Source organism: Leuresthes tenuis, unplaced genomic scaffold (assembly GCF_036924035.1).
Source record: "Leuresthes tenuis unplaced genomic scaffold, fLeuTen1.0.hap1 SCAF_20, whole genome shotgun sequence".
Classification (NCBI taxonomy): domain Eukaryota; kingdom Metazoa; phylum Chordata; class Actinopteri; order Atheriniformes; family Atherinopsidae; genus Leuresthes; species Leuresthes tenuis.
The window spans coordinates 13,853,726-13,877,642 of record NW_027325374.1 but is presented as its reverse complement, the minus strand read 5'-3'; the positions used below and the strand labels follow the sequence as shown (position 1 = coordinate 13,877,642).

Here is a 23,917-nt window from a genome sequence, read left to right as displayed (position 1 = left end):
AGCTAACTTTATCTAACTTACGGTACGCGTTAATTAGCGTTCTGTCTTAGCTTAGCTATGTGTGCTAACTGACACTGTGGCGTTACTTGGTCTTGATACACAGCTGTCACCCAGATACAGCTCCTTGTCTCCATTCTGTTGTTGACATCACAAGATGAGTGCTGGACGTGCATCTGAGGGTGCGGGTTGCATCGCTTGGTGGGGTTTCAGTCCGGCGCGCGACCTGCACAGTATGGGTGAGAGCCTCGCGAGCGTACTGATGCGCACGTTCATCGACTAGTTACAGAGATTACACAGCGGTTTAAACTGACTCATAGCGGTTTAAACGGACCCTTTGCCAATTTACTGAGCTTGTGTGCAATTTTAACACACTATTCTTAATCATTTTCATTTTACTCGTCTTTATTTTTCTGAAGAAGGTAAATACACCTTTACCTTCATTTTAAAGTAATGCAGCCGTAGTTAATTAGTCCACTGACTTCATCGTCACTTTCCAGATTTATACGCAAAACACGAGGTTTTTAGCAAATAAAACACTTTTTTGAACAATAAGCTATTGTATAGATGAAGGTGTTCAACTTAACACCCCCTTCGGAATATTTATATGATATATAATATGGTATATAATAATCTAATATTTAAAAACAATAGAATTAAACATTTCTTTTATTTAATACAAATACAGACATTCTTTACATACACAGGCACAGATGGGAACATGACTAATAAGAATAGAAAAGGCATATGCAAAAGTAATGCTGCTAAACGAAGAGGATGCAAAATGGAGATACTATATAGTGCAAATGAAAGAGAACCATACTCATTTTTAAACACTTGCACAACCCTTGTCACGCTGTTCGTAAACAGAGTGCTGAATTCAAGAGTTTTACATACTGAATATTTCTGGCTTTACGCTATATGGATATTATGAGGAAGAGCAAGATGGGGAAAAAAAACAGTTTGGATTTAGCAGTGGACACAATACCTGACAAATCAATGTGGAACACTGGCACAGTCGCTATATAGTGTGTTAGATATCAAACTACCACAAATTGAATAAATGTGTTTGATGCCAAACTTCCTTTTAAATGCAGATAGAACTTTTCACACAAACTAACAACACAGACTTGCTTAAGTATCTGGTTCAAAAAGTATGCAGTTGTGCGTTAGAACTACCTCATGCTTTGTCTGTCTGTGCCTAGGCCCTATGAGATATGAAGGAGACATCAACGTCTTACTGGTGGGCAGTGGAGATCCAAGACATATTTTGAAGACCATTGCTGGCTTGCAGGACAAACAAAGTCTTCATGTGAGCCACAGTCTCTGAAACAGTCCTGTTAACCTTGAGAACAGATGACTAACAAGTGTGAGGCTCAAAACTTTTCCTCTATGCTGCGCTGCAGGTATGGGTGATAGAAAACAGCATGGAGGTGGTGGCGAGGCAGCTCCTGCTCCTCTACCTCACACTGATGCCCCAGGAAATAATGGGAATTAATGGTAGGTGGGATTTTGTTGAATTATTAATTTAGTAAAAGTCAGATGTGTCCTAAATCAGTAGTTTGTCTTGTCCTGTTCTCTGTTTTCAGAGAAGACAGAGGTTTTCCTGGAGGTGTTTGGGAACAGTCAAATCCGCAGTCAGACAGAGGAGACGCTGCGACGAGCAGCGGCACAGCTCTCTCTGTGTGTTACTGAAACGTTGGACACGGCCACTCACTCCTGCCTGGACACCACTCTTCTCAAGGTAAAACATTATGTCAAACAAGCTTCTTGTTCTGCGTATCAATAAGTCCTTGTGTTAGTGGAATATTTCATTCATCGGAGGCCGGCTCAATCCCGCCCGTGTAAAACTAGATTTCAGGTAACATGCGTCGTGAAGAAAGTGCTGCGGTGCAAGTGCTTCACAAAGTTTGACCAAGTTGAATTTTGCTCACTGAGCATTTCTACAGTACAAGGAGCGAGATGAACTAGCAAAGATATTCAAGATGTGGGTGCAGTCGTCTTCATCTGAGCATCCCGCTCCTGTATCGATGTCCAAAGCCTGGGACTATCGGGTCAGACAGCATCTGGGTACGCGCTACGACTCCAAAAAGGGCTGCTTTGACTGGGACCTTACAATGAAGCTGCATGACAAAGGGGTAACGATTCATTCTGAGTCTTAACCTTTGTTTTGATATTAAAATGTACGGCTCGGATTTGTTGAACATAAACAGCTCGTTACAGAAATTGGTATTCGTGACCAACTGTGAGGTTTACATGCTGTACTGAGGAATGCAAACTCTTTCTCTGTTCATTGTGTGCAGTGCGGTGTCATTAACAAACACCAATATGTGCGATGGCGAGAGCAGGGACTGGCCTTTGAAATGAGGGAAGGCGTCTACCAAATAACCAATCCGACTTTGCTCTCTCCCAGAGTGTTTAGTCAGGTGAGGGCCAATTTGTTTTGCTGCACAGCGTAGAAATCAAATGAGATTAAGGAACGTGGTTTTATATGTGTGTGTGTGTGTGTGTGTCTTTGCAGAGAGGGGACAAAATGGCCATCAGGGGTTACTGGGGAGACATCGTTTCAAGTCCTTATCTCTCCTTTGGCATTGAAAGCGATGACAAGAGCCTGCTGAAAACACAGAATGGGCAACACATCAAAGTAAAACAACAACAAAAACTAGACATGAGATTTGAGTGTCCATTTATTTTCATTATGCACTTGAAGTAAGCTGTGTTAAAAAAGAACACGTGGATGTCTACTTTTGCCTTCCTTTCTTCTCCTCACGTGCAGACAGCCCAGGATATTTCCTTTGCAAACCTCCAGGGATTATTCGAGTCCCTGTCCAGTAGACGGCGCTGCCTCACACCCTCTAAGTCCGACACAGAGGCAGAAGAGGCATCCGCAAGTGCTGACCAGAGCTCTATCACCATCAGTGGTAAAAGGCTTTTTAAAAGTAGCCTTAGATGCAGTCAGATTGGAATCAAAATGGCAGCTCACGCATCTGCAGAGGTAGTTTAAATTGCAGCAAACAGGCTTTGTGGAGTCATTTGCTGTTTCAGGGAGGTCTAAAATAATTGTTTGAAAAAAAAGAAATGAATTCTCGAGTTCACCAGTCTGTAACAGATCAGCTCCCATCCTTGTTAAGCTTCTTTTGATGATTTGATAACAGCGTCTAAAACTCTTATTTCCACAAATCTTCTCAGACTTGATGCACCTGAACGGGGTCTCTGTGACATTTCTGCCTATGGACTCACTTGAAAAACTGCCAGAGAAACAGAAATACTCCCACTTCTTCAACGCGTTTTTTTTCTCTGTCAGGTGAGATTTTTCTGTAGGCACCAGCAAAATCATTGACTTAGATGTAAACATTTACCATACACCTTGACTGCAGACTACAGATCTGCTGAACACGTTTCATTTCTTTGTTTCTGTTTCCCTCTGCGTCGACACTGAAGCTGCGTGCACCAGTTGGGCCCCATGATTAGACAGATTGCAGCACCAGACGCTGTGCTTGTCCTGGAGCTGGCCAAGTGAGGGTTTTTATAGTAACATGGCTCGTTACCATGGTGACTGCACAGTTACTAAAAGCATGGGGACTGCTGTGGGATTTCACACTATTTGCATTTGGGTATCACATATTTCTGTGCCCCACGTCCCAAATTGAATGGCGTTACTTTTTAAAGTTAAGAATGACGGCGATTGTGGTCTTTGCATTGAAGCGGTCTTTGTGTGTCTCAGGTACATTTTGGATCTGAGCAAAGAGCAAGAAGCAGGCTTTGCGGAGAAAGTGGCGAGCATGGCTCTAGAGGCTGGATTTGAACCGCGGCACGAGGGAAGCAGTGACATCCATGCTGTTTTCATACAACCTAAGCAGTGAAGGTGGTTTATTTCATCACATGACATCTGTACACAGGTTTTGGATGTAATTGCATGCTTTGAAATATCCCACACAAAAACCTTAAAATGTTTATACTCTTAATTAATAGCGTGGTTATTCTACACAATGACACAATAAAACATTATCTATCATAGGGAGAGTTATCTCAACAAGAGGCAAAGGACAGTTGGGGTGGTAAAGCTTGATAGTACAGATGGGATTTATTGTCAAGCTTATCTGCCAATAAGTAGAAATTGTTAGAACACTCTGTTCGTAATTTACATTCGGTTGTTACAGCTTTGAATCTTTATTTTTGACATTTCAACAGTAATAACAATCATTTTGTTTCTACTTGAAATAAAATCTGCATGCATTTTTTGAGAACGGCAGATGCCAGTTTAAATTCATGCTTTCCGATAAAGATCACACAGAAATCCATCACAACTCGCTTCGCTCAAGTGATAAAAGCAGCGCTTTAAAAAGGCGTCGCAGTCCCGTTGTAGAAACTAGCAAAGCGTCTCCTTGTTAGTTTGTGCCTCCTGTATGTATCGTGTGGGTTCACTTCCAGCGTCCTCCAACCTTCCCCTTACCATGAACCTTTTTGCTGCGTAAACACAAGAGGAAATTTCAAGCTGATTACAAGCCGTTCTCGCAGTACTGACCAGCAATTCTTACTTTGGTTTTAAAAGCAGAAGTCGTTCCGTTTCTCTCTCTGCACCATTTAGCTATGAAAATATCCAAGATGTGTGCATCCTGTTTGAAAAGAGGCACCGACATCGACACTTCCCGACTGTATGCATAAACTGCAGCCTGAGATTTTTGACATCTTTGCATAGTCAAACACACAATGACAGTGACTCACAATTTCTGAGCATGTTGGATTCTGTTCAGGAGGACATTGATCTGAAAAAAAAAAAAAAAAAAAAAAGCCCATCAGATTCTGTTGTCATACGTTAGCCTTTTTTTCTTAAGCACTAACCTCACATTATGGACTCACCTCATATTTCTGCCTCTTCATCTTTTCAGTTAGGTCAAACTTCTCTGACTCCAGCTGGTGGATCCATTCCCACATCTCCTCAGCTCTGTCTCTGAAATGCATAGGCAGCTTTGGATCACAAAAGTATACAAAATCCCTCCAAAATGCATCAGGCATGCCCCAGTTAGCATTTCTAAAACATGAACCTGTATAACGAACAATTATTAGAAATGAACCAAAATGAAAAGTGCACCTCAGGTCGTCTTCTCTCAGATTCTCGATAGCCAGTGGTTTACGTCTGTCTGCCAGAGTCTTCTTCTTGATCTCCCTTGCGGTTTGTCTTTTGCCCCGTTTTTGCTCTACCTGCATGAAACACATGCTTTCTATAGTCAGGTACTTTACTTCCACCTAAAATGCTCTCCACAAACTTGCAGCGTCACACCAGCCTATGAGAATACACTGACCTTAGCGAGGAACCCTCCAAAATGAGCCCCCATGTTGGAGAGCACCTTCTTCTTCTTGGCCTCATCCTCTGCCCTCTTCTTCGCCTCTTCGTCCTCTTTCCTTTGTCTCTCCTCCTGAAAAAGTCACCTTCAACTAGTTAAAGTATTTTCCATTCTCTTTGATTTGCTCCCGTACAGAGTGTTTGGTCATGATAATGTGATCTAAGCGTGTTATGGGATGGAGAAAACACATGCAATGAAATAATGAATTACAGCAATCCGTGTCTGTCTGTAGCGCTCTTTTTCAGCCCTCACACGCTGCTGCTCAGCTCTTTCCGCTCGCCGGTTCTCCTGAAACAGAAAGCAGACATCTGCCAGTCATTAGCACATCGCCCCTTTAATAACTATCAAGCCTGAAAGATCACCTGACAGTACCCTATTAGGGGAAAAGTACAAAATAATAGACAAACACAAACATGCTTTACAATTCTTTCTTTCAGTGCAATCAGCTCCTCTTCCTCTTTCTTCCTCTGCTCAAAGTGGACATCAATCAGAGTCTGGAGCTCCAAGAGATCTTTCTCCATTCTTTTCCGGTGGATGTCCTAACAGGGGAGATCGGTGGTCACACAAATTAAGGGTTTATCTCTGAGAAGTTTGGACACAGTTAAACAAAAGTCGTGAGGGAACATACATCAAAATCAACTCTCTCCCCCTCTGGGATTTTCGGTGCAGCGAGCTGTGTGACCACTGGCCTGTAAAATAACACGAGCTCATGTTAATAAACGTATTCGCATCAATTTGAGCCTCCCAGTATTTCCCACACATATATTCTTACTTGAATTTGGGCCGTTCTTCTTCTACGTGACAGCCAGAGGAGCAGAGACAATGTGAATTAAACCATTAAACAATTTAATTGAGCAATTAAAATGTTTAAATGTAGAAGATAACTTGTTATGACGTTTGAGAGATTGCAAAGCTCAGAGTTTATGGCCACTGCACACTTTTTCTACCCTCTGTGCTTGGCAGCAGGTGAGAGTTTAAATTCTAGTAGCACAACGCTACTGTTGACTGACTTCCCACATAGCTGGAAGCACTGGATCTCTGATAATATGTAAATCAGTACCTAGATTGTTATGAGCTGCCCTTTGGAGATGCTCTCACTGGCAAGCTGTGAGTAGTTTGCACATGGTTCTAAAGGATGGTTGCTATTAATAATACACAACTTCACAGTCTCACCTTCCTCTCCCTGCTCCTCGTCGTCCTCTGGAGAAAGACAGTGAATGTGGGATTAAGTTCAGAAAAAAAAAAGATGTAGCTCAGGTTTATTAGATTTATAAATGACCCTTCTTACCCTCATGAAGCCCTCTAAACAAAGGAAGTGAAATAAATGCATTAGACATGCCAGAAAAAAAGATGGATGCATTATAAATGAACATGGACAGACTGGATTGACTCACCCATGCTCCTCTACACAGGACATTGTAACACTGGAGAGAGACCACAAATGTAATAGTGAGTACTTTCATAAATAAGGATAATTCTTCCCAACAAGGAAGAGGTGGAGCACAGGCAGCAGAAGAACCCAATAAGTTTGAATGCAGATCCAGAATATTTCTTTCTTTAAACAGCAAGGTGGGGGAATTAGTTTGGTCTGACAATGATAATGTCTCTAAAATTCAGCTGATACAACTTATGAAGAGATGTTTTCAGGGTACATAATAAAATGAAAAATCATGACCTCATATAACATCCTGTGTAAGGAAAAAAAACCAAAACAGAATGAGATTAATGGAAAGGCTAGGAATAGAAGAAGCGAGAGGGTCAACAGAACCGAGCATCCTGTTACCCAGGATAAGAGTGAGAGACCAACTGTCAAATCCTCTTGTTTAATTTGATTTACAAGAGAATGTGGGATAGAGACATTAAGCAGGTCGGCTGCCTTCTGTTAACACCAGCCAAGGCCTTCGTCATCTACTTGATGTCTCACTTAATTCGAAGGGTAACTAAATGTGTCATGAGGCTAATGCATAGTTCAGCTTTTCTAATCCCTGTCTTAAACGCTCATATTCATGTTCTGGTGTTACTTTTTCAAGCAGGTAGAGCATTTTATATTCAAACGGTGCAGAGTCGAAACCATCCGATGGGCTGAAGTTAAACAGAACAGGCATGTCTACGCGTTTCTGCAAAGGTGCACCAGAGCTCAGCCAGTTTTCAAAGCCCACTCAGACTGCCTGTCTTCGAGCGTATTAACACAGCAGTTGAAGCCATGAGACCGCTCCATTCTCTCAGATCCCTTTATAGTTCATTTTCAGCCAAGATCTCAGCGTATGAGAATGTGGATCTGAATCAACAGGGCCTTGGACAAAAGGCTGATGAAGGATTGGGAGAGGAATTCGTCACATTGCTTCACTGTTGGCTAAACTGGCTGAAAGAGGACAGGAGGGCGCCAGAAATAAACTCGCCATGTTTAATTTCAAACCTCTATTACACCTTTATCAGCACACAATGACCCTCTAGTGGGTTCCAGTGTTTACTATGTATGATAATCCCAAACCTTAAGAAATACTGCAGGAATGAAATGTCTATCAGGGTGAAAAGTCGTATTTATTTCACTTGTTTTTTTACATGATACAGCTTCACTGTGTACAGTGACATGTTAAATATTAAGTAGAAGGAATTTTCTAACATTTTAAAGCATCTAGATCAGATTGTCTGTTCGTTCACTCTCGTTTGAAGGTTAAAAGTGATCAGTAGTGAAAAGTGAGAGTAACCTTCATTGCATTCTAAGCTGCCACATGCAGCACCCACAAATTTACCAGGCTGTAGCTGAAGCTGGAGGGACGCTGGAAAGCTTCGACAAAACCGTGACAGACTCCTTTCACACGGCACATTACATTATCAGTGGATCTGTCACGAAAAATATCACAGCAAAGCTTTTTCCGTCGTCTTTAAATGAGACTACTCGTTCAAATTAAAGCCGTTGCCGTCCATAAACAATGCTGTGAAATCACTCCCGGTGAAGCTGTAGCGGTAAATGCTGATTTGAGCTTTACTTTGGGATACTTTGGGAGCTCCTGACGTACATCACAAAGAGTAAAAGTCTCAGAGCTGTACAAAAACACCTTGGTTTACGAAAAAGAGGACAAATGAGTGCACATACCTGGACAGCAAAAAGATAGTGATGATGAGTAGAAGAGGTGTAACAACCAAGGGGGTCAGCTTTATATACGAGGGTCCCTGTGGTGACACAGCTGTGTGTACGTGTGCACTTCTATTACTGATGCTACGTGGACATAGTTTGGCTGACACAGTCCAAGTGTAAGGTCCCCACCCACTGCTCTTTTTGAGGCAAAATACAAATCCCCATCAAGTCAGCTTCCTAATAAGACTTTGCTCAAAGGTTGTGAAACGAGGCGGTCCTCGCAAATATAGAACAACAAATGTGTGAAGGCAGGCCACGGTTTAAAATAATATTTAATAAAAAGGACATGGGCTGCATGTGGATTATTGGCGGCTTTTTTGGGGGCACAAACTGAAGTCTGACAGGCAGGATAATGAGGGGAGGGTTTGTTGCTGACCTCACCGCTGAAATCAGAGACCGAGACAGGTGGCAGGAGCTCAGAGAAGTGGAGATGAGAAAGAATAACAGGTCCAAAATGAAGACAATTTCTGTCGACACACACAGGCCTCAAAATGGAAAGGCTCCCACAAGAATCTGATGTCTGCTGGCGACTAAAAGTAAGTCTTGAACAGTCCCCCCACGGTTTGAACAGTAACGATTCACAACGGGGCGATAGATTTTTAACATGAAGAAAGGCATAGAAAAGACGAAACAAAAACTGCCTCAAAATTGTGAATAAAGTGGAAAATGTACCGCCTGTTTTTCCACTCAGACGCGTTGCATCTCATTTTTAATGCAAATACAGGCAATATATGGTCAAATGCAAATGAAACTTTTCATAAACGCAAATATAAAGCAAAAATTAACATAAAACACCACCATGCAGGAGAGGAAGACACAGATACCACTCCCTGCAGAGGTGTGCTGCACATCAGGTAAGAAGCATAAAGTTTATCTTCAGAATTACTTAAATAAACAGTAATATTAATATTAAACAGTAAATATACATATAAACATACATATGTATATAGCATGCTTTAAGACTGACTCTATGACATGAGGAGTGGCCAAACTTAACTGTTAAATGAATAGTTGATAAAATATCAAAGAAACATGCAGGTATGAAGTATTGCTAACATCCTGCCTGAGAACAAGTTGCATGATATGCAATTCTATGTATGTATGTATTACAAATATGCATATATTATCACGTACTGCCACCTGATAACACACAGTAACAGCAGTTGATTCTTTGTCATCGCTTTGGGTTTGTCGTTTTTTGGATTTACCCACCAAGAATCTTCATGAAAGAACATTTGACACTGAAATGTATGAGAGAAACCTCTGCTAATGACTTCAGTTTGATAACATAACCACATGCTTCCCAGAAGGCCCCCCGAATTGCACATATACCACTCTAGTAATGCACCTTAGCTGAAGGAGAAGAGGTCAGCTACAGTTTCAGATGGGAGGATTCGGCATGGTTTTTAATTAACTCCATTAATGTGGTGCCTTTGTGGCCTGAATATCTATAGGAAAAAGTGTAAAAGGCTTGTTGTGCTACAAATAAAAGACCGGACTTACTGACAGTCACGCTTTTGCAGTGACTATTTAACAATAAAAGATTGTGGATTTTTATTTGTTGCTTGAATAACACTTGGTTTTATATTTAAGGAGAAATATGTCTCATCTAGGGATTTGGCTGATAGCTGCACGTAATCATTATAGCAAATACAACAATAACTAAAATATTGATAATAATAATCACAAAAATAAAAATAAAATAATGCATAATTTATTCTATCCATTTATCGGGTTTTTCTCCAAAGGCTGTGTAACTTTTTGTTCATCTAGTGATATTATCCATGAGTATCACCTGATAAAGGAGGCTAAAAACTGGAGTGAGTCCCAGCGTTACTGAAGGGAAGCGTACAATGATCTCGCCACCATCGGTAGCCATGACGACGTCAAGGCGCTGGTGAATCTGACAGCAGCCAGTGGTGTGACCGCAGAGATATGGTTTGGTTTGAGAGAAACTGGGAGAATCTGGGAGAGTCTGTGGGAGAAGGTCAGACCAGTCAGGGGTTAGTCGACTGGAGTAACTGGGCTAAATGACCCAGTTCCACTCACCGCTGTGGAGAAATGGGGGTCGATGGAAAATGGGTTGGGGGATCCTGTGCAAAAACAGCCGCGTTTGCTTGCCAGGAGGGTCAGTGCTTTCAGGGAACTTATCAAAGTAGGCAAACTGTTTTTTTTAATAAAGTAGCATTATTCAGACTCTGTTATTTTAGGCCCCTGAAAACAGAACCTTTGTTAAGCAGAAAAAAAAGGAAAATATCCCTTTAATTAACATTTATATGCAGGCAAAACACACATCTATATAAAGTGATGTTTTCCATTCTAATATTGTCACAGGGGTGGGGTCCTTTCGGTTGTGTTCTGAAGCGAAGACATGGAGGGCTGCCCAGGACCAGTCGGCAGTTACATAAAGATTTGGCCAGTACAACCAACGCCGATGAGAACCTGGCACTACAGCAAATAATCAACCAGTCGTCGTTGACCTCCGCCTGGATCGCTTTGTTCAGAGAGGAGTGGAAATGGTCAGACCAGAGTTAGAGTTCCTTCAGATACTGGGACGGTTCTCAGCCAAACAATGACGGAGAGAGCGTGCACTTCCCAAGCCGTCCACCGGGTTGCTCTTGGACAGAAGTTCTTCAAATAAATATCCATTTTTCTGCTATGAGAGCAAGCCTTTAATATCAAATACAATCCACCATGCACTCTATTGATTTCTATTGATAGTCATGAGGAGGATAAGGCAAAAACATTCTCGATCACTTAAACGAAAGTATATTGATGTAACTTCTTTTTAAGTGACAGAAAAGGCAAAACAGAGGATCACACAGCAGTTCTTTCGAGTGGAAATGAGGTCGCTCGTGGATTTGAATGATTTTGCTTGGAGCCATTTTGAAAGAAGTGAGTTACCTTACCTTTGACACGTTAAGATGAATTTTTCGATCAAGTTTCGATGGAAAGATTTTCCATTAAAAAAAAAAAGAAAAAAAGAAAACCAATGAAGCCTCGTGGAATTCCAGCAAAGGGCTCATCTGTCACATGATGAAAAATATTTAGAAGTGCCGAACACAATGGGAACTTGAGCTGGAGTGGTGGTAACAGCTCGCATAGACATGAAGAGATAAAAGTCAGACTTTCTTAGTGGAGCTGTAATCAGAGCTAAACCCAAAATACATTTTCTTCATCAAACATCAGATCGCTGCGATAATACTTTGGAGGTTTTGTAAGTTCTCTGCAATGTAGTTGTCAGAATGTGGATTTTAATGTCCTTTTCCTTCTTTTCTGGTAATCTCTCGTAAAAATAAACCCGTGACGCTTTTCAGTTCTTTTCTCTTTTTCTTTTTATTAAGAATGCCTTTATGTTCCATCCTAACACTGCATTAAAAAGCCTCACAATATAGCAAGAACATAATGAAACAAGCTGATCTGATGTGGAGTTAAAAAACAAAAACAAACAAAAAAAAGAGGCAGTGGTTGGTGCAGAGTAACAGAAATCTTTGCCACTGGTAGCACGCTTCACATCTTTTCCCCATCTGACCTGCAGCGCTGCGGGCTGCATCGTTGCACATCACGTTCATAAATACAGTTGCATTGTTATGGCGCTTATTCAGATATCAACGTACATCTAAGGAAAATAAAACAAACAAAACAACAAAGTGAAAAGTGGTGCTCGTGACAGTAAAGCCATTTACTTGTGAGGGTTTTTGCAGCCAGCCTGAATGGGTTTGATTCACGAAGCAAAAGCCGCCTCCTGAATGACTTGGCACTAAACAGAATTCTTATCAAACAGGACTGAATTTAAAAGGAGACTCCATCGTCTCACTGCATGTACAAACCACCCGGCACTCAGCCCAGCATTAGACATAAAAAGCAGATTTTCACATACTGAGCAAGCACTCAGAAGTCACAGACTTCAGCTGTTTTTAAAATACCTGGTGTCACTTTTGCAGCAATGTTGCATTCAAATGGAAAAAAATTCAAATTTCAAAAATGAAAATGAGGCCGCCTTGACTTCTCTTTTCGCTCGAAAACCCCCGACAGACCCGCACACTTCCAGCTGCACTTGGCTAAAAATAACAGAAACATCAGTGGCACGAAACAAACTGCACTTGAATCGGTACTTAATTATTCCCTGCAGTAGAGTGACGTTAGGATTTTCTACCCCAACACTGAGCGGTGCAACAAATACTGGCCCTCTTTATTCTACTCAAACGTAACCACAATCGTGACCGCGTTGCAGTAAAGGTCTGGGTTATATGTGCTCAATGGGTTTTGACAGTTAAAACTAAAGCAGTTCTTCTGAGGTCAGTGTCTCTCTCCACACACACCTGTCACGCAGCTAATAAAACACACACACAAACATAGACGCACTAGTAAAAGATCCCCTTCACTGTCATCCATTATCCCACAAAGTTTCCTCTTGAATATCATCCACCTGACAGTACAGTTCTCTGAGTGCATGAGGAATGAAAACCTGCCTTTCCTCACTTCATGATGTATGCCTGCACCTTCTCTTTAACACCCTTTCCTCCGATGAAGCATCTACTGCCCCTTCTTGACCTCAGGTCGACTCTCCTCCGTTTTGTTGGGCTCCTTTTGGCTGGGGCTCAGCAGCTGTAGCAGATCATGCAGGGCTTTTCTGAGCTGATCTCCAAACTTATGGGGGTCCTTGAAGGGAGACAGCAAAGAGGACAACAAACTATATTTGTACCGGATAGAAGGAGAAAAGCTGCTTGAAAGCAAATGATAGACAGTGCTGTGAAGTGCAGTCTAAACAGCAACAGTTAGAAATACTGCATAGAAACTATATACCGATTAAGACAAATCCACTCTGAGCTCTCCTGGGAGACTTTTGGCCACAGATTTCATAGACTGTGACCAAATATTGTCACATATTCTTTCCCTCCACCACATAGAAAAAACCCATCAAACTCACAGTGTAAGGACATGAGTTTTTACACGAGATGTGGAAGTTCATGATGTTTTCTCCTATGAAGTTGTAAGACACCCCGTAACCATCATCAGCCACCTGTAGAGAGAGACAGACAATACTTTCACTCTTAGGTTTTATTTTAAAAAATAAATATAAACAAAATAAATATAACTCAAAAGAAAGGGCAGTGTGATTTGCTAGATCTCGGAACTCAAACTGCGTTAAATAACAGAGGCAAAGATGAGAGGAGGGTCGAAAAAGACTAAGCATGCAAAGGTATAAGTATATGTGAAACTATTTGGGTAATACTGACTGGTCCAAAGCCTCCTCCACAGGAGATATATTCTGGATGGTTGACCAAGTCAAACAGCTCCACCTGCTGGACTGAAGTCTGACTCGTGGACAGCCTCCATGGCTCAGACAGCACCTGAAACACACGCCAGCCATCCCGTCAGTTTCTGCAGGATTTTTTTTTTGGTCTCTGCTTCTGAAACACACCCAACATTGAGCGGGGCACTCTGATATGAACAACCAGACAAAAGAATCAAACGAACCTCCTTCAAGAAAGGAGACTCCACTCCGAGGTATTTGGACACCACATAGAGGCAGAAGAGGTGTCTGTCGATACCGGCTCCGGTCATGGCCAAGCGGCACAGCTGCTGGTGTTTCTCCGACGCGTCACGGAACAAACGCCTGCACACATCTGCTGCCTGGTGGAGCGAGCGGGAGATTTTAAATATGCCATTTATGTGGAAGCGCAGGTGTAAGATGTTTGACATAAAAACGCTTTTCAATTTCAGTCTCCAGGTTCTCACCTCCCCCCCTTCCAGCGCTCGGACAAAGGCACTGCTCTCATTGGTGCAGGAGCGAACGGTCTCTGTCCTGCCCTCCCTGAACAAACGGGTCATGGAGGCTTCGTATGTCAAACAGAACGTCTCCCGGTCCTGGAGAGAAGAACAACACCTCGGTCAATCTACAAATGTCAGCGTATACACATCTGTTCTGCTTCAGCCAGAGGCTCACCCTGTAGTAAGCCAGCTGGAGAGCCATCTGAACGAAGGCGTCGGGACTGACTCGACACTTCTTGATCCTTCCTTTGGCAAAGGTTCGGTAGGAGAAGACGTGGAACCCCACGTCATCAGCCAGGGCCTGGGCCACCGCTAGAGACTGGGAGATCTGCTCCTCGCACTAAAAAAAGAGGCAAATCCAAACACTGAACACCAATAAGAGCGATATACCTACAGCCATCGCACTGGGATTTCTAAAAGTTTTGCACTTTAGCTTAATAATAAAGTAATTACTAGGAATACGCAATGAAAGACCAGGAAATCATCTGTATTTTTGTTAGTTCAGAGTACAGGACAACATTTTTTTGATATTTCTTGTTTCACGCAGCCTTTACTTTGATACACATTTGCCAGAGAAATATTTTGCAGTTGCTACCTTCTATTACAGTCAAAGCTGTAACTCTCCACCACGCAGAAGGACAGCAAATCTTTAGCAATAAAACTGAGCGACAGATGCTTTCATCACCGACTTCTGTCCAGTAGTCGTGCTTTCATGTAAGATCTAAATTTTTTCTAGAAGTTAGACCTCAGGGTGCATCGGAAACCACGTCAGCTTTGACGGAGACAAAAGTTACTTTCCCTGGTTTGGAAATAAATAAAACCATGTGTAAAACCACAGCATGACTGAATGCATGACTAACTTCTGGAGGGATTTCCCAGTTCAGCTTCTGTGGTCGAGGCAGTGATGAATCCACTTCTCCTTTGCAGTGACCCTCTTCATTGTAACCGAGCTGGAAGCTGTCAGTGGCCAGGGCGTACTGGAACGGCACAAGGATTACAGTGTGAAGAAGGGCCTCACCTCGGGGCAAGATGACAACGCAGCGCCGCCTTTCTTTTGACTTTTCTCACCTCCCATACGTGTGCCACCACTGGCGCATCAGCCCACGAGTGCTCAGCGTTAATGCCGCTCTTTCCGTTCTTGTAGATAACCACAGTGAAGGACTTGTCAAACCACCTGTGTGGGAACCAACAGTGACGGAACGCTGTTCAGGAAACTTCCAACAGTTTAAATGCTCAACAGTAACCCCTGTTTAAGACGGTGATGAATTCAGTGAGAAAGTACCTGTCGTAACATTTCCCGTGCAGCAAGGACTTGGCATAGCAATCCAAACTTGATGCCGGGTCATCTCCCATGATGCATTGGTCTTCATCATCCAGGGTCACGAAGAAAGCTGCTCTTTCAATGCAGTCCAGGGAGCGTTTATTCACCCCACTGCTGAAATACGTTGCCCTGGCTTTAGCCCATGGAATTCTGGTTGAAGTTGGAGAGGAAAACGATGACGATGACATTTCTGACGCAGCCTGGTTTAGACATTTTTATCTTTATCAAACTCACCTGTCTCCGGCAGTCAGGGCTCCGAGTTTGGCCTCCCCTTTTGAAGGCGGTGCAGGGTCTTCGAGGATCCTCTGGACTTGAAATTCAATCTCCCTCGGCGACAGGAGTCTGCCTGCCTGGTACACCCTGAGACGAAAGTATCGACCTTTGTGGTACACCACTACGTAGTCGCTGTCCTGCCAGTGTTGCACAGTGTCTGTGTGCATGTAAAGAGGGGAGAAAAGGTAGCAGTGTCAGCGGATATAAAACTGAAGGGAAAACTGTTCATGTTTCACACCAGATTCATTCAAAATACAGAGGAGATAATTCTGTGGAATGTGAGAACGCAGATATGGCAAGATGCTTAAAAAAAACACGAACACATCAGAGATGATGCACTTGGTTTAAAGGAGGCTCACACCACAAGTTCTTCATCGTCTAATTGTTGCGTTATTTACATTAGGTGACATGTTTCTCTTATGTTCAGGAGTTTTAAAGCCTTACACTAAATTAAATAAATAATTGATGACCGGCAGATGAAACGCATTCTTTTTTGGAGGGGGGCTTGAGCAAAGTTGGGCAAAATCAAAAGCGAAGAGGCGATTTGACCCCTAATGAGACACGACTCAAAAGTTTGGCTCATTCGACATGGAAGACTTACTGGACAGGAAATGATGTCAAGCACATTTCTTATCATACTGGTTTGGCATTTAGAGGTGGTCCACTTATAGAAGAATATAAAAACTACCTGTTAGCGTTCCGGGAATTCGACAAGTGTCAAACATCCGCTCAAACTGATAGGAACAGCAAGGAACTGCAGACCTTAACAACCACTGAGTAAGACAGAAAAGTTCAGGAAAGGAAGAGAGGCAAAAATAGGAGGATCAAAAATGATCAAGAGTGTTGAGATGAGTAGAAAAGGAAGGGGGGGGGGGTTCGGGGGTGGGACAGAGGAGGCGAGAAAATGTGTGAGTAGAAGAAAATAGTCATTAGTCAGACCCTTTCCAGAAACTTAAGACAGACCTGAGATGAAGCTAGCAGGGAAGAGGAGACAGATGAGAGATGACAGCAGACACACTGTGACTCACTGAGTCACACACATACACACAGTCCTTCGTACCATTTTCTATTCCACGCTTCAGCTCTAGACAGTTGGGGCACCTTCAGTACATCTCGTCATCGCTAAAGGAATCGTGTGTCAGAAACCGGAGCACGCTTTGTTGGTGAAGTTTGCCGCTCGCGTTCAGTCATTACACTATATACCAAACATCAGCATTGTGTAGTTCTATGCACACGAGTCTTTACCAGTCTCCTCTCCAGGAGTGCGTGTGGTGTTGAATATCCTCTCACACTGAGCTGCACACAGAGGAATGACAGTGCCTGGGATACGACTCTGGGGAATGGAGAGGAGAAAATGAAGGCAGGGGTGTAGAGCGGAACAGAGGAGTGGGGGGGGGGGGGGGGGGGGGGGGGGGGGTCGAGCAAAAACAGAGGGGGATTTTTGTTTTGATAGTGAGGAGAAAAGAAGGTAAATAAAGAAGTGTTGAAGCAAATGAAGAGAGAATAAAAAGGGAAGAGTGAGAGATGCGCATGATGTGAGAACACAGGGGAAATGTCTTTACAAAAGCCTAAATGAATGATCCATCTGCCACACTGAAGACACGACAGCAGACTGATGGATGTTACACGCAGCAACAATAAAAAAAACACAATCATAGCACACGCTGACAGCCTCTTACATCAAATACAACATACTGTTTACCACAAAGAAATATTACAATGTCTCAAAGTTGGAGACAGCTGACTAACGAGTCATCTGTTGCCGCGGCAAAGAGACACAAACAACGGCTGTCTGGCAGTATATGGAGCGGCAGAGGATTTGAATGTGCCTGAACTCACAGGTTTGATCTCCTCTTTGTTGAGTTTGCGGCGATAAAGGAAGAACGCGTGGATGAAGTTGCCAGCCCTGGCCGCCTGGATGGGTGTTGGAGTCACATACAAGAAGTCCTGCGCAGAATGCCGAGCGGATACAGAAAGTCGGATACAGAGTAGTCACATAAGCCATCATCATCCAGCAAAACAATACATTAAAAGGCCAGAGGTTTGAGTCCTCAGAGAGATCTTACATTGCTGATTTCCAAATGATCTGCTGCTACTAAAGACTGACTAGTATTAATAGTAGAGGAAAAATAGTATCGATATGATGTGATATTTGGTCAAAAACAAATACAGCGGTTTTCATACCATGCCATAGTAGTTACTGTTGACTACGATGGGATTCCGCCCGCGTAGGTAGACGTATTCCTCCCACCAGTCACTGACCTAAAACACAGAACAACTTCAGTGGGGAAGCACTCGCTGGCACCGACATCAAATTCAGACAGGATAAATTATTCAAACCACAAAGCCTTGCACAGCCAGCCATTGTTAATGGATTATTATTTCCTTTGCTACATTTAAGCAGCCACACTTAGTCAGAGCGCAGCGGACAACCACTTACATAGTTTGAGGCCCAGAGAGCTTTGAGTTTGAGGTACCACTGCAGGCGGTTACCGAGGCTGCTCTCGAACTCTGCCGCCAGGTTGGTCATTCGCTCGTACTCTGTATCGTTCATCAGCGGCCGAACTGACTCCAAGTACTACACAAAAGAGATGATGCAACAATATATAGATATATATAACCAAAGCCAACACCTGCAGCTGGTTTTGTCTCCACCTTCACAACCACATGCAGCACCAAATGTTGCTTCCGTGACAGATTCCTTTTTTATTTTTACAAAACGCTAAACGATCCGTGTGATTTATGGCGAGTCATCGGTGCGACGCCATTTCCTCTGCACCGTGTTACATCTCACCCTCTTGACTGTGTCCTTGATGGCGGGCACAGGGAGGTTTGGCAGCGAACCCTGGTAGCTGTAGAGCAGAGGCTTCCTGCCAGAGAAGATACGCACCAGTGCCTGGCACAGACGCACAAAACAGTGACACAAGGGACATCTTTGGGTGCAATCACTTCTGCTTTTCAAAGGATATCATAAACATCAAACATGAATAAAAAAAATATAGATATTAAATTGAGTTTTCATGACATGTAAAATATTATAGTTTTGCAGAATGAAAGGACCGCTACGCTAGTGTGATGCCCTTAAAAAAAAAAAAACAATCTAACATGAAACTGAACAAGCAAAAGCACTGACCACCCAGACTTTGGTGGTGGTGGACATCTTGCCGTGCTGCTCGAACATCCAGCGGTGGTACGAGAGGAGCTGTTTAAGGCACAGGCGCATGGTGAAGATGAGCAAGAGCCACAACATGGTGCTGAAGAGCACCGCCGACACCACGGCTTGGCACTGCGTACTCATGGACTGGCTGGAGAATGAGGGAGGAAAAACAGCGGGCTAAATGACAGATGACGTCAGTTGTATTGTTAGCTTTTTATATAGCTTGTTATATCTTCATTTGTAAGTCGCTTTGGATAAAAGCGTCTGCTAAATACATAAACATAAACATTCACAGCGGCAATATCAATTTCGAGGCTACGCAAAACAAAATTTCGACCCATTTTAAACAGAAATCACGGGGTTAATATCTCTGAAAAACTCATTTCAGCTGATGGACACTGGGCAGACTGTGACACCAGCCACGTGACACAGCATACAATCATGAAGGGGAACTGTGGTGCTAAATAACAAAAAAAATGAGCTGTAACTTTGTCTTTAAATTTCTATTATTATTAATTATGTCGTGGTTTTTTTTGCTGTTGTGTTACCTTACTGGCAGGTGCTCCTGTATCTTTGCTATGAGTCCCATGGAGGGGTCAGAGCGAGTGTACATGGTAGCCAGGATCGCTATGACCACAAAGAGCCAGGACGACGGACTAGCAGGATACACACCTGTTATCACACTGTTCTGTTAAAGTGAGAGAAGGAACATGGAAGTTAGAAGTCGCTGTGCTTTGAATCAGCACACATTCTTGCTCGTTAATAAATCACTTATGACCGGCTGTGACTGCAGCTTGCACACGTCCATAATGCTATCAAATCATACGTTGAAGGATTCATTCGGACTACTTTTAGAGTGGCGCCTTAGAGCTACTTTGCACATGCACACCAGCCGATGGAATGAGAAGCTGGCGCAAGCTACGTGGAGAAAACAGTACAAGCCAGGAGGGAGAAGATGTTTAAATTCTTTTTTCCGGGGCTGGATATAGATACCGATCTCCTGAATCCATTCAATTCCAATTCAAATGATTCCGTTTCATTGAAAAACTTTGCTTTGGCTATAAAAGTGTGTTTGGTCGGGTACATTATTAAAGCCAACAGCTCAGGCTCTTCCCTACTTTGTGCGTGAATCTCGTTGCACAATGTTGACCATGAGGCATGCAGATGATGCCTAAAATGGCACGTGTTGAAAATCAATTAAAGGATTTAAGGGTGGTATTTGTGGATCTTATGAACCAACATTGGATTTTTCCAAATCTTTTCCTCTTGCTGTGGAGATGGCAGACCTCAAACGCTCAAACGTATGGCTTTAATAGCACAAAGTCAGATGCGTCGAGCCATCCAAAGATGTCGAACTCCAACAGAAGTGGATTCCCTTCATTTGGAGACACTGCAGTGGAGGACTCAGGTCTGCAGTACCAAGTTATCTGATAACTATCAAATATTATCAATCTGACGCCCAAAAAACAGATCTCTGCCTCTGCGCTAATCATTAAGTCTGATGGCGTTCCAACTATTAGTCCAGGCAACACTGCGAGTACAAGCAGGCATGTCTGTCAACATGTACCAACAGGAGGAACTGCATGGCAAGTGTCAAGCATCACCATCGCATTGAGGTCAGTGACCTTAATGTAGTAATGATTCAGGTGAAAAATGTTAACATGGCTGTGAGCCAGGTCACACTATCGTTGTCCTGCAAAGTGAGTGGAACCGAATGATCCAAGGTCAATTTCCAAGAATTATTCCACTAAAGATCCATGTTTTGAGCACCTGCTGCCATCGAACTTCACGAGCTGATCGGAATAGTTTGTCACTTTCAAATGAGCAAACATGCAAACCGAATGTGCAACGATCAGAAAACGAAGACCTAAACTAAACTATGGTCACGCTTACAGGATGCGATAGTTTAAAGACGTTTAAAAATAGTTTAAAGATGAACATTTCACTTTTAAGGCGACACACGCATAGAAAGTGATCATTTTGCCGTGTAGGCATAAATAGAGAAAACAAAGTAGAGATACCTTGATTCTAATGATGCGCTTCTTCCAGGAGCGCACGCCTGAGAGGTAGATCTCAGTTAGGGCCTGGTGGGACAGCTGCAGATCAATGCCCTCTGGAGTGACCGTGAACTGGAAGGCCACCGCCTGGTGGGCTTCTGCCATGACTACTGTCCACGATAAGATGACCTGGTGAGATGGAGTAAAAGACAAGAACAGTTTACCCCAATCCAAACAGTACACACACAGAAACTGGCACAAACGAAGATCAAGCACAAACGTTTTAGTTTGAATTTCTTTTGCAAAACTCCAAAGCAACAGCTGAAAGAAAATGGGAGCCCTGCAGGCGACGGTGAACTCTGTGAAAGAACATCCAGATGACTCATCAAACTGAAAGCGAACTGAGAAGTGTGCGCCTGGCCAAACACTTCCATCGGCCGCATTAGCATCTTTAAGAGAGGCTCAAAACAGAAGCACTGAAACAGGACGCCTTTCCAATGCAAAACATGCTCCGAATTGATAAGGGTTCGATAGGAAAACGCTGACTCGATAGGGTACTTTTGTGTCAGGCAATTCCTGCTTCTCTTCACAAAGGGAATTGATTTTTCTCTCAACAACTAGGCTATGAATAATGCCTCGAGGTTAAGTCCCTCTGACATGGGACTGCAGCCGTGCGGGCCGCATCGGCTCTTTTTCTGTCAATACGGCAAACACACAATTAAATATTGGTCCGACATCCAGTCGTACTTGTGACACTGATTAAAAACACCAAAAACAAAAGAAATGACAGTTTTGGTTGTTTAAGCTCTTTTACTATTATCTTTTTTATTGCTAATAAAGACACAACACGCCCCTTCATGAAAACGCTGGTACCTGCAGGAAGATCTGGCGGAGAGCCCTGTTTTTACAACAAGTAAAAAAAAAAACAGTAGACAGGCTAGGTCACAGCTGAAGGAGAGGGTGGGGGGGTGTCAACTAGGTAAAAGGTAAACACCCCTGAGGCATTTGGTTTGCTACAGCATTTAAATACGTGTTGAGGACTGCTTGATAAGCCCTTCCTGATCCAAGAAGGAAATGATCCCATTCAAGAAGCACAAGTACATGCCCTCTAATCTATATGCTGTACGTGAAGTGTCTCACTCTGCTCTGTCTTAATTCAACTTACCTTGACTAAACTTTTCCTGCCTGTCTGCCTGACAGGGATGAGGAGAGAATGGAAAAATACAGCTGTATGTGCCGCAAACAGCCACCTTTGATCTCCGTGTTAACGCCAAGATCTGGTGTAGGCATGTATATACACTTCTATTTTAACTATTACCAGCTGCTGTCTTGGAGGCAAATTACTCCCCAAAATTATAGCGTGTAGGTTTAAGTTTGGTTTCGAAAGAGTGCACACACGTTTAAGCTCTTATTGTTACAGATGTGGAAGTCTCTCACCAACATCACATCCTCAGGGCATTCATAACATGATCTCTACTGTAGCACACTGCAGGAAATGATCTACACTAAAACCAAGATCATTTCAAAGCAATTCGTCATCACTTCTGATGCCCCGATATCCAGACTGGATTCCAGGTGGTTAAATGAGAGCCATGTGTTCTCTATCAGTGGAGGAGTGCAAAGAGACATGCTGACTCTAAACTTTCAAAGGACTCTTGCAGATCATAGAAGTACAGGGTGCATTGTTATACTGACCAGTACAAACCTTTTATACACAGTTCAAGGGGTTAATGTACAAAAATGTGCTGCTGGCTATACAGTTCGTATAGTGGGACAGCTCAATAAACAAAACAAATATCTGTTGAGGTGACACCCACATTCTTTCAGTCAAGCCTACCCAAAGTAGAGTAGTTAGCTGTCGAAAAAAAAAGCAGTATGACCACGAAGCCATCGTCTTAATTCACCTATTTAGATACCTAACTCGCATTAGACTTATATTTGAATAATACATGTTGGCCAATTAAAAAAAAAACGTTAGAACAGCTGGAGGACGTCAAAGCTTGCTGGCGTTTTAAAGTAACTACACTGGGCTTGAAAATGACGCTAGCCGAAGCTAGTGTCGACTAGCCGAGCGCCCAGCCCTTTATGTAAACGGCTGCTGATCAGACTCGCTAAGGCTCAAGCAAAGATGCGAGTGTTTGCGTCTTCTGTCTTACCTGTTGTTGCTTACAGGGGCGAAATATACAGTGTCTGGAGAAGCAGGAACAGACTATTAACTTCTGGCGTCGCAGGAACGCCGGGTAACAAACTGCTGCTGAAACGTCGATGAGCCTGCCTCTTCTCCACAGTACAACAGATGCTTGGAGGGGTGCGATGGACTGATGCTGCCTTCCAGATCATCGGAAATTTTAGAATCATAATGGCAGCAGCGATGCATTTATGGAGCCACGATAATAAATTGATGGACATATTTACCTTGCTATTTATTTGACGTTTCGGCATTTATAAATGTGTTACGGTCGTATGCATCGATCTATTTATCATTACCAGGCAGAGGACCTGGGGGCCAACGAGTCCAGGGCTCGCTGCATATATCACAGTAATGTCATAGATGTATTAGAAAGAGTTAAAATCGCATCTGCGTGGTTTGTGTAGTCTGAGTGTCTTGGTCCTCAATTAGCTTATAATAATGTTCATGCTTAAAGCCAAAATTGAACAATTCGGTTTAAAATAATCCACTTACCAGATTTTTCTAGAACCACCTTTCACCATTTTCCTGTGTGCCATAGCTCCATCTGCAGGATCGTGAGATGAGTTCAAGAGCATCGTACAAATTCTGTTGAACAAAGAAAAACATTCCACGAGATAGAAAGCAACAAAACCTCCCAAACTAAAGTAAAAATGTCAAGCCTCTTGTTCCTTGTTGACACATAATGACATATAGATATATAGATCCATATGTTTGTTCTGAAA

General features: G+C 42.9%; 3 protein-coding genes, 1 long non-coding RNA gene and 1 pseudogene across 5 annotated transcripts; 2 read left to right on the top strand and 3 right to left on the bottom strand.

The window, feature by feature from the left end:
• The first annotated feature begins 14 nt into the window (after nt 1–14).
• LOC140278757 (dynein axonemal assembly factor 3-like) lies at nt 15–5,846 on the top strand. The gene is made up of 12 exons (XM_072373836.1): nt 15–236; nt 1,203–1,309; nt 1,404–1,497; nt 1,587–1,741; nt 1,947–2,135; nt 2,301–2,423; nt 2,519–2,641; nt 2,774–2,918; nt 3,187–3,301; nt 3,439–3,513; nt 3,722–3,862; nt 5,780–5,846. The coding sequence occupies exons 1-11, from the start codon at nt 155–157 to the stop codon at nt 3,858–3,860; spliced, it is 1,347 nt and encodes a 448-aa protein (XP_072229937.1). The 5' UTR covers nt 15–154; the 3' UTR covers nt 3,861–3,862; nt 5,780–5,846.
• Nucleotides 3,851–5,863, bottom strand: LOC140278756 (troponin T, slow skeletal muscle-like). Its single transcript, XM_072373835.1, has 7 exons — nt 5,765–5,863; nt 5,553–5,630; nt 5,301–5,414; nt 5,090–5,199; nt 4,858–4,948; nt 4,723–4,763; nt 3,851–4,464 (listed from the first exon to the last, which is right to left on the bottom strand). Exons 1-7 carry the CDS (start codon nt 5,861–5,863, stop codon nt 4,419–4,421), a joined length of 579 nt encoding a protein of 192 aa, XP_072229936.1. The 3' UTR covers nt 3,851–4,418.
• Nucleotides 5,864–5,970: 107 nt separating this feature from the next.
• Nucleotides 5,971–7,115, bottom strand: LOC140278758 (uncharacterized). The gene is made up of 3 exons (XR_011909217.1): nt 6,516–7,115; nt 6,115–6,136; nt 5,971–6,031 (listed from the first exon to the last, which is right to left on the bottom strand). It is a non-coding gene; the product is annotated as an uncharacterized lncRNA (long non-coding RNA).
• A 3,071-nt stretch (nt 7,116–10,186) lies between these two features.
• Nucleotides 10,187–11,157, top strand: LOC140278035 (uncharacterized; annotated as a pseudogene).
• A 644-nt stretch (nt 11,158–11,801) lies between these two features.
• Nucleotides 11,802–23,307, bottom strand: LOC140277979 (carnitine O-palmitoyltransferase 1, liver isoform-like). 2 transcript variants are annotated; one of them, XM_072372844.1, is made up of 19 exons: nt 23,161–23,307; nt 21,029–21,193; nt 19,556–19,695; nt 18,984–19,155; nt 18,645–18,746; nt 18,291–18,428; nt 18,035–18,112; nt 17,690–17,797; nt 17,096–17,183; nt 15,812–16,007; nt 15,539–15,727; nt 15,325–15,430; nt 15,117–15,233; nt 14,432–14,596; nt 14,224–14,352; nt 13,963–14,118; nt 13,722–13,835; nt 13,412–13,504; nt 11,802–13,143 (listed from the first exon to the last, which is right to left on the bottom strand). In XM_072372844.1, the coding sequence occupies exons 2-19, from the start codon at nt 21,167–21,169 to the stop codon at nt 13,018–13,020; spliced, it is 2,358 nt and encodes a 785-aa protein (XP_072228945.1). In that variant the 5' UTR covers nt 21,170–21,193; nt 23,161–23,307; the 3' UTR covers nt 11,802–13,017. The 2 variants fall into 2 exon arrangements, with proteins under 2 accessions (XP_072228945.1, XP_072228946.1); XM_072372845.1 differs by lacking the exon at nt 17,096–17,183 and adding an exon at nt 16,539–16,623.
• Between the last annotated feature and the right edge of the window lie 610 nt (nt 23,308–23,917).

What these genes read in the sequence shown, in the direction of transcription:
- LOC140278757 (XM_072373836.1), top strand. Translation starts at nt 155, where the DNA reads ATGAGTGCTGGACGTGCATCTGAGGGTGCGGGTTGCATCGCTTGGTGG. An exon ending in AGGACAAACAAAGTCTTCAT is followed by an intron (nt 1,310 to 1,403) that starts GTGAGCCACAGT and finishes GCTGCGCTGCAG; the next exon opens with GTATGGGTGATAGAAAACAG. An exon ending in CTCCCAGAGTGTTTAGTCAG is followed by an intron (nt 2,424 to 2,518) that starts GTGAGGGCCAAT and finishes GTGTCTTTGCAG; the next exon opens with AGAGGGGACAAAATGGCCAT.
- LOC140278756 (XM_072373835.1), bottom strand. Translation starts at nt 5,863, where the DNA reads ATGGAGAAAGATCTCTTGGAGCTCCAGACTCTGATTGATGTCCACTTT. An exon ending in ACAGACAGACACGGATTGCT is followed by an intron (nt 5,415 to 5,552) that starts GTAATTCATTAT and finishes TGACTTTTTCAG; the next exon opens with GAGGAGAGACAAAGGAAAGA. An exon ending in ATCCAACATGCTCAGAAATT is followed by an intron (nt 4,465 to 4,722) that starts GTGAGTCACTGT and finishes GTGTTTACGCAG; the next exon opens with CAAAAAGGTTCATGGTAAGG.
- LOC140277979 (XM_072372844.1), bottom strand. Translation starts at nt 21,169, where the DNA reads ATGGCAGAAGCCCACCAGGCGGTGGCCTTCCAGTTCACGGTCACTCCA. An exon ending in CAGGAGCACCTGCCAGTAAG is followed by an intron (nt 19,156 to 19,555) that starts GTAACACAACAG and finishes CTCATTCTCCAG; the next exon opens with CCAGTCCATGAGTACGCAGT. An exon ending in TCCAGCTGGCTTACTACAGG is followed by an intron (nt 14,353 to 14,431) that starts GTGAGCCTCTGG and finishes TCTTCTCTCCAG; the next exon opens with GACCGGGAGACGTTCTGTTT.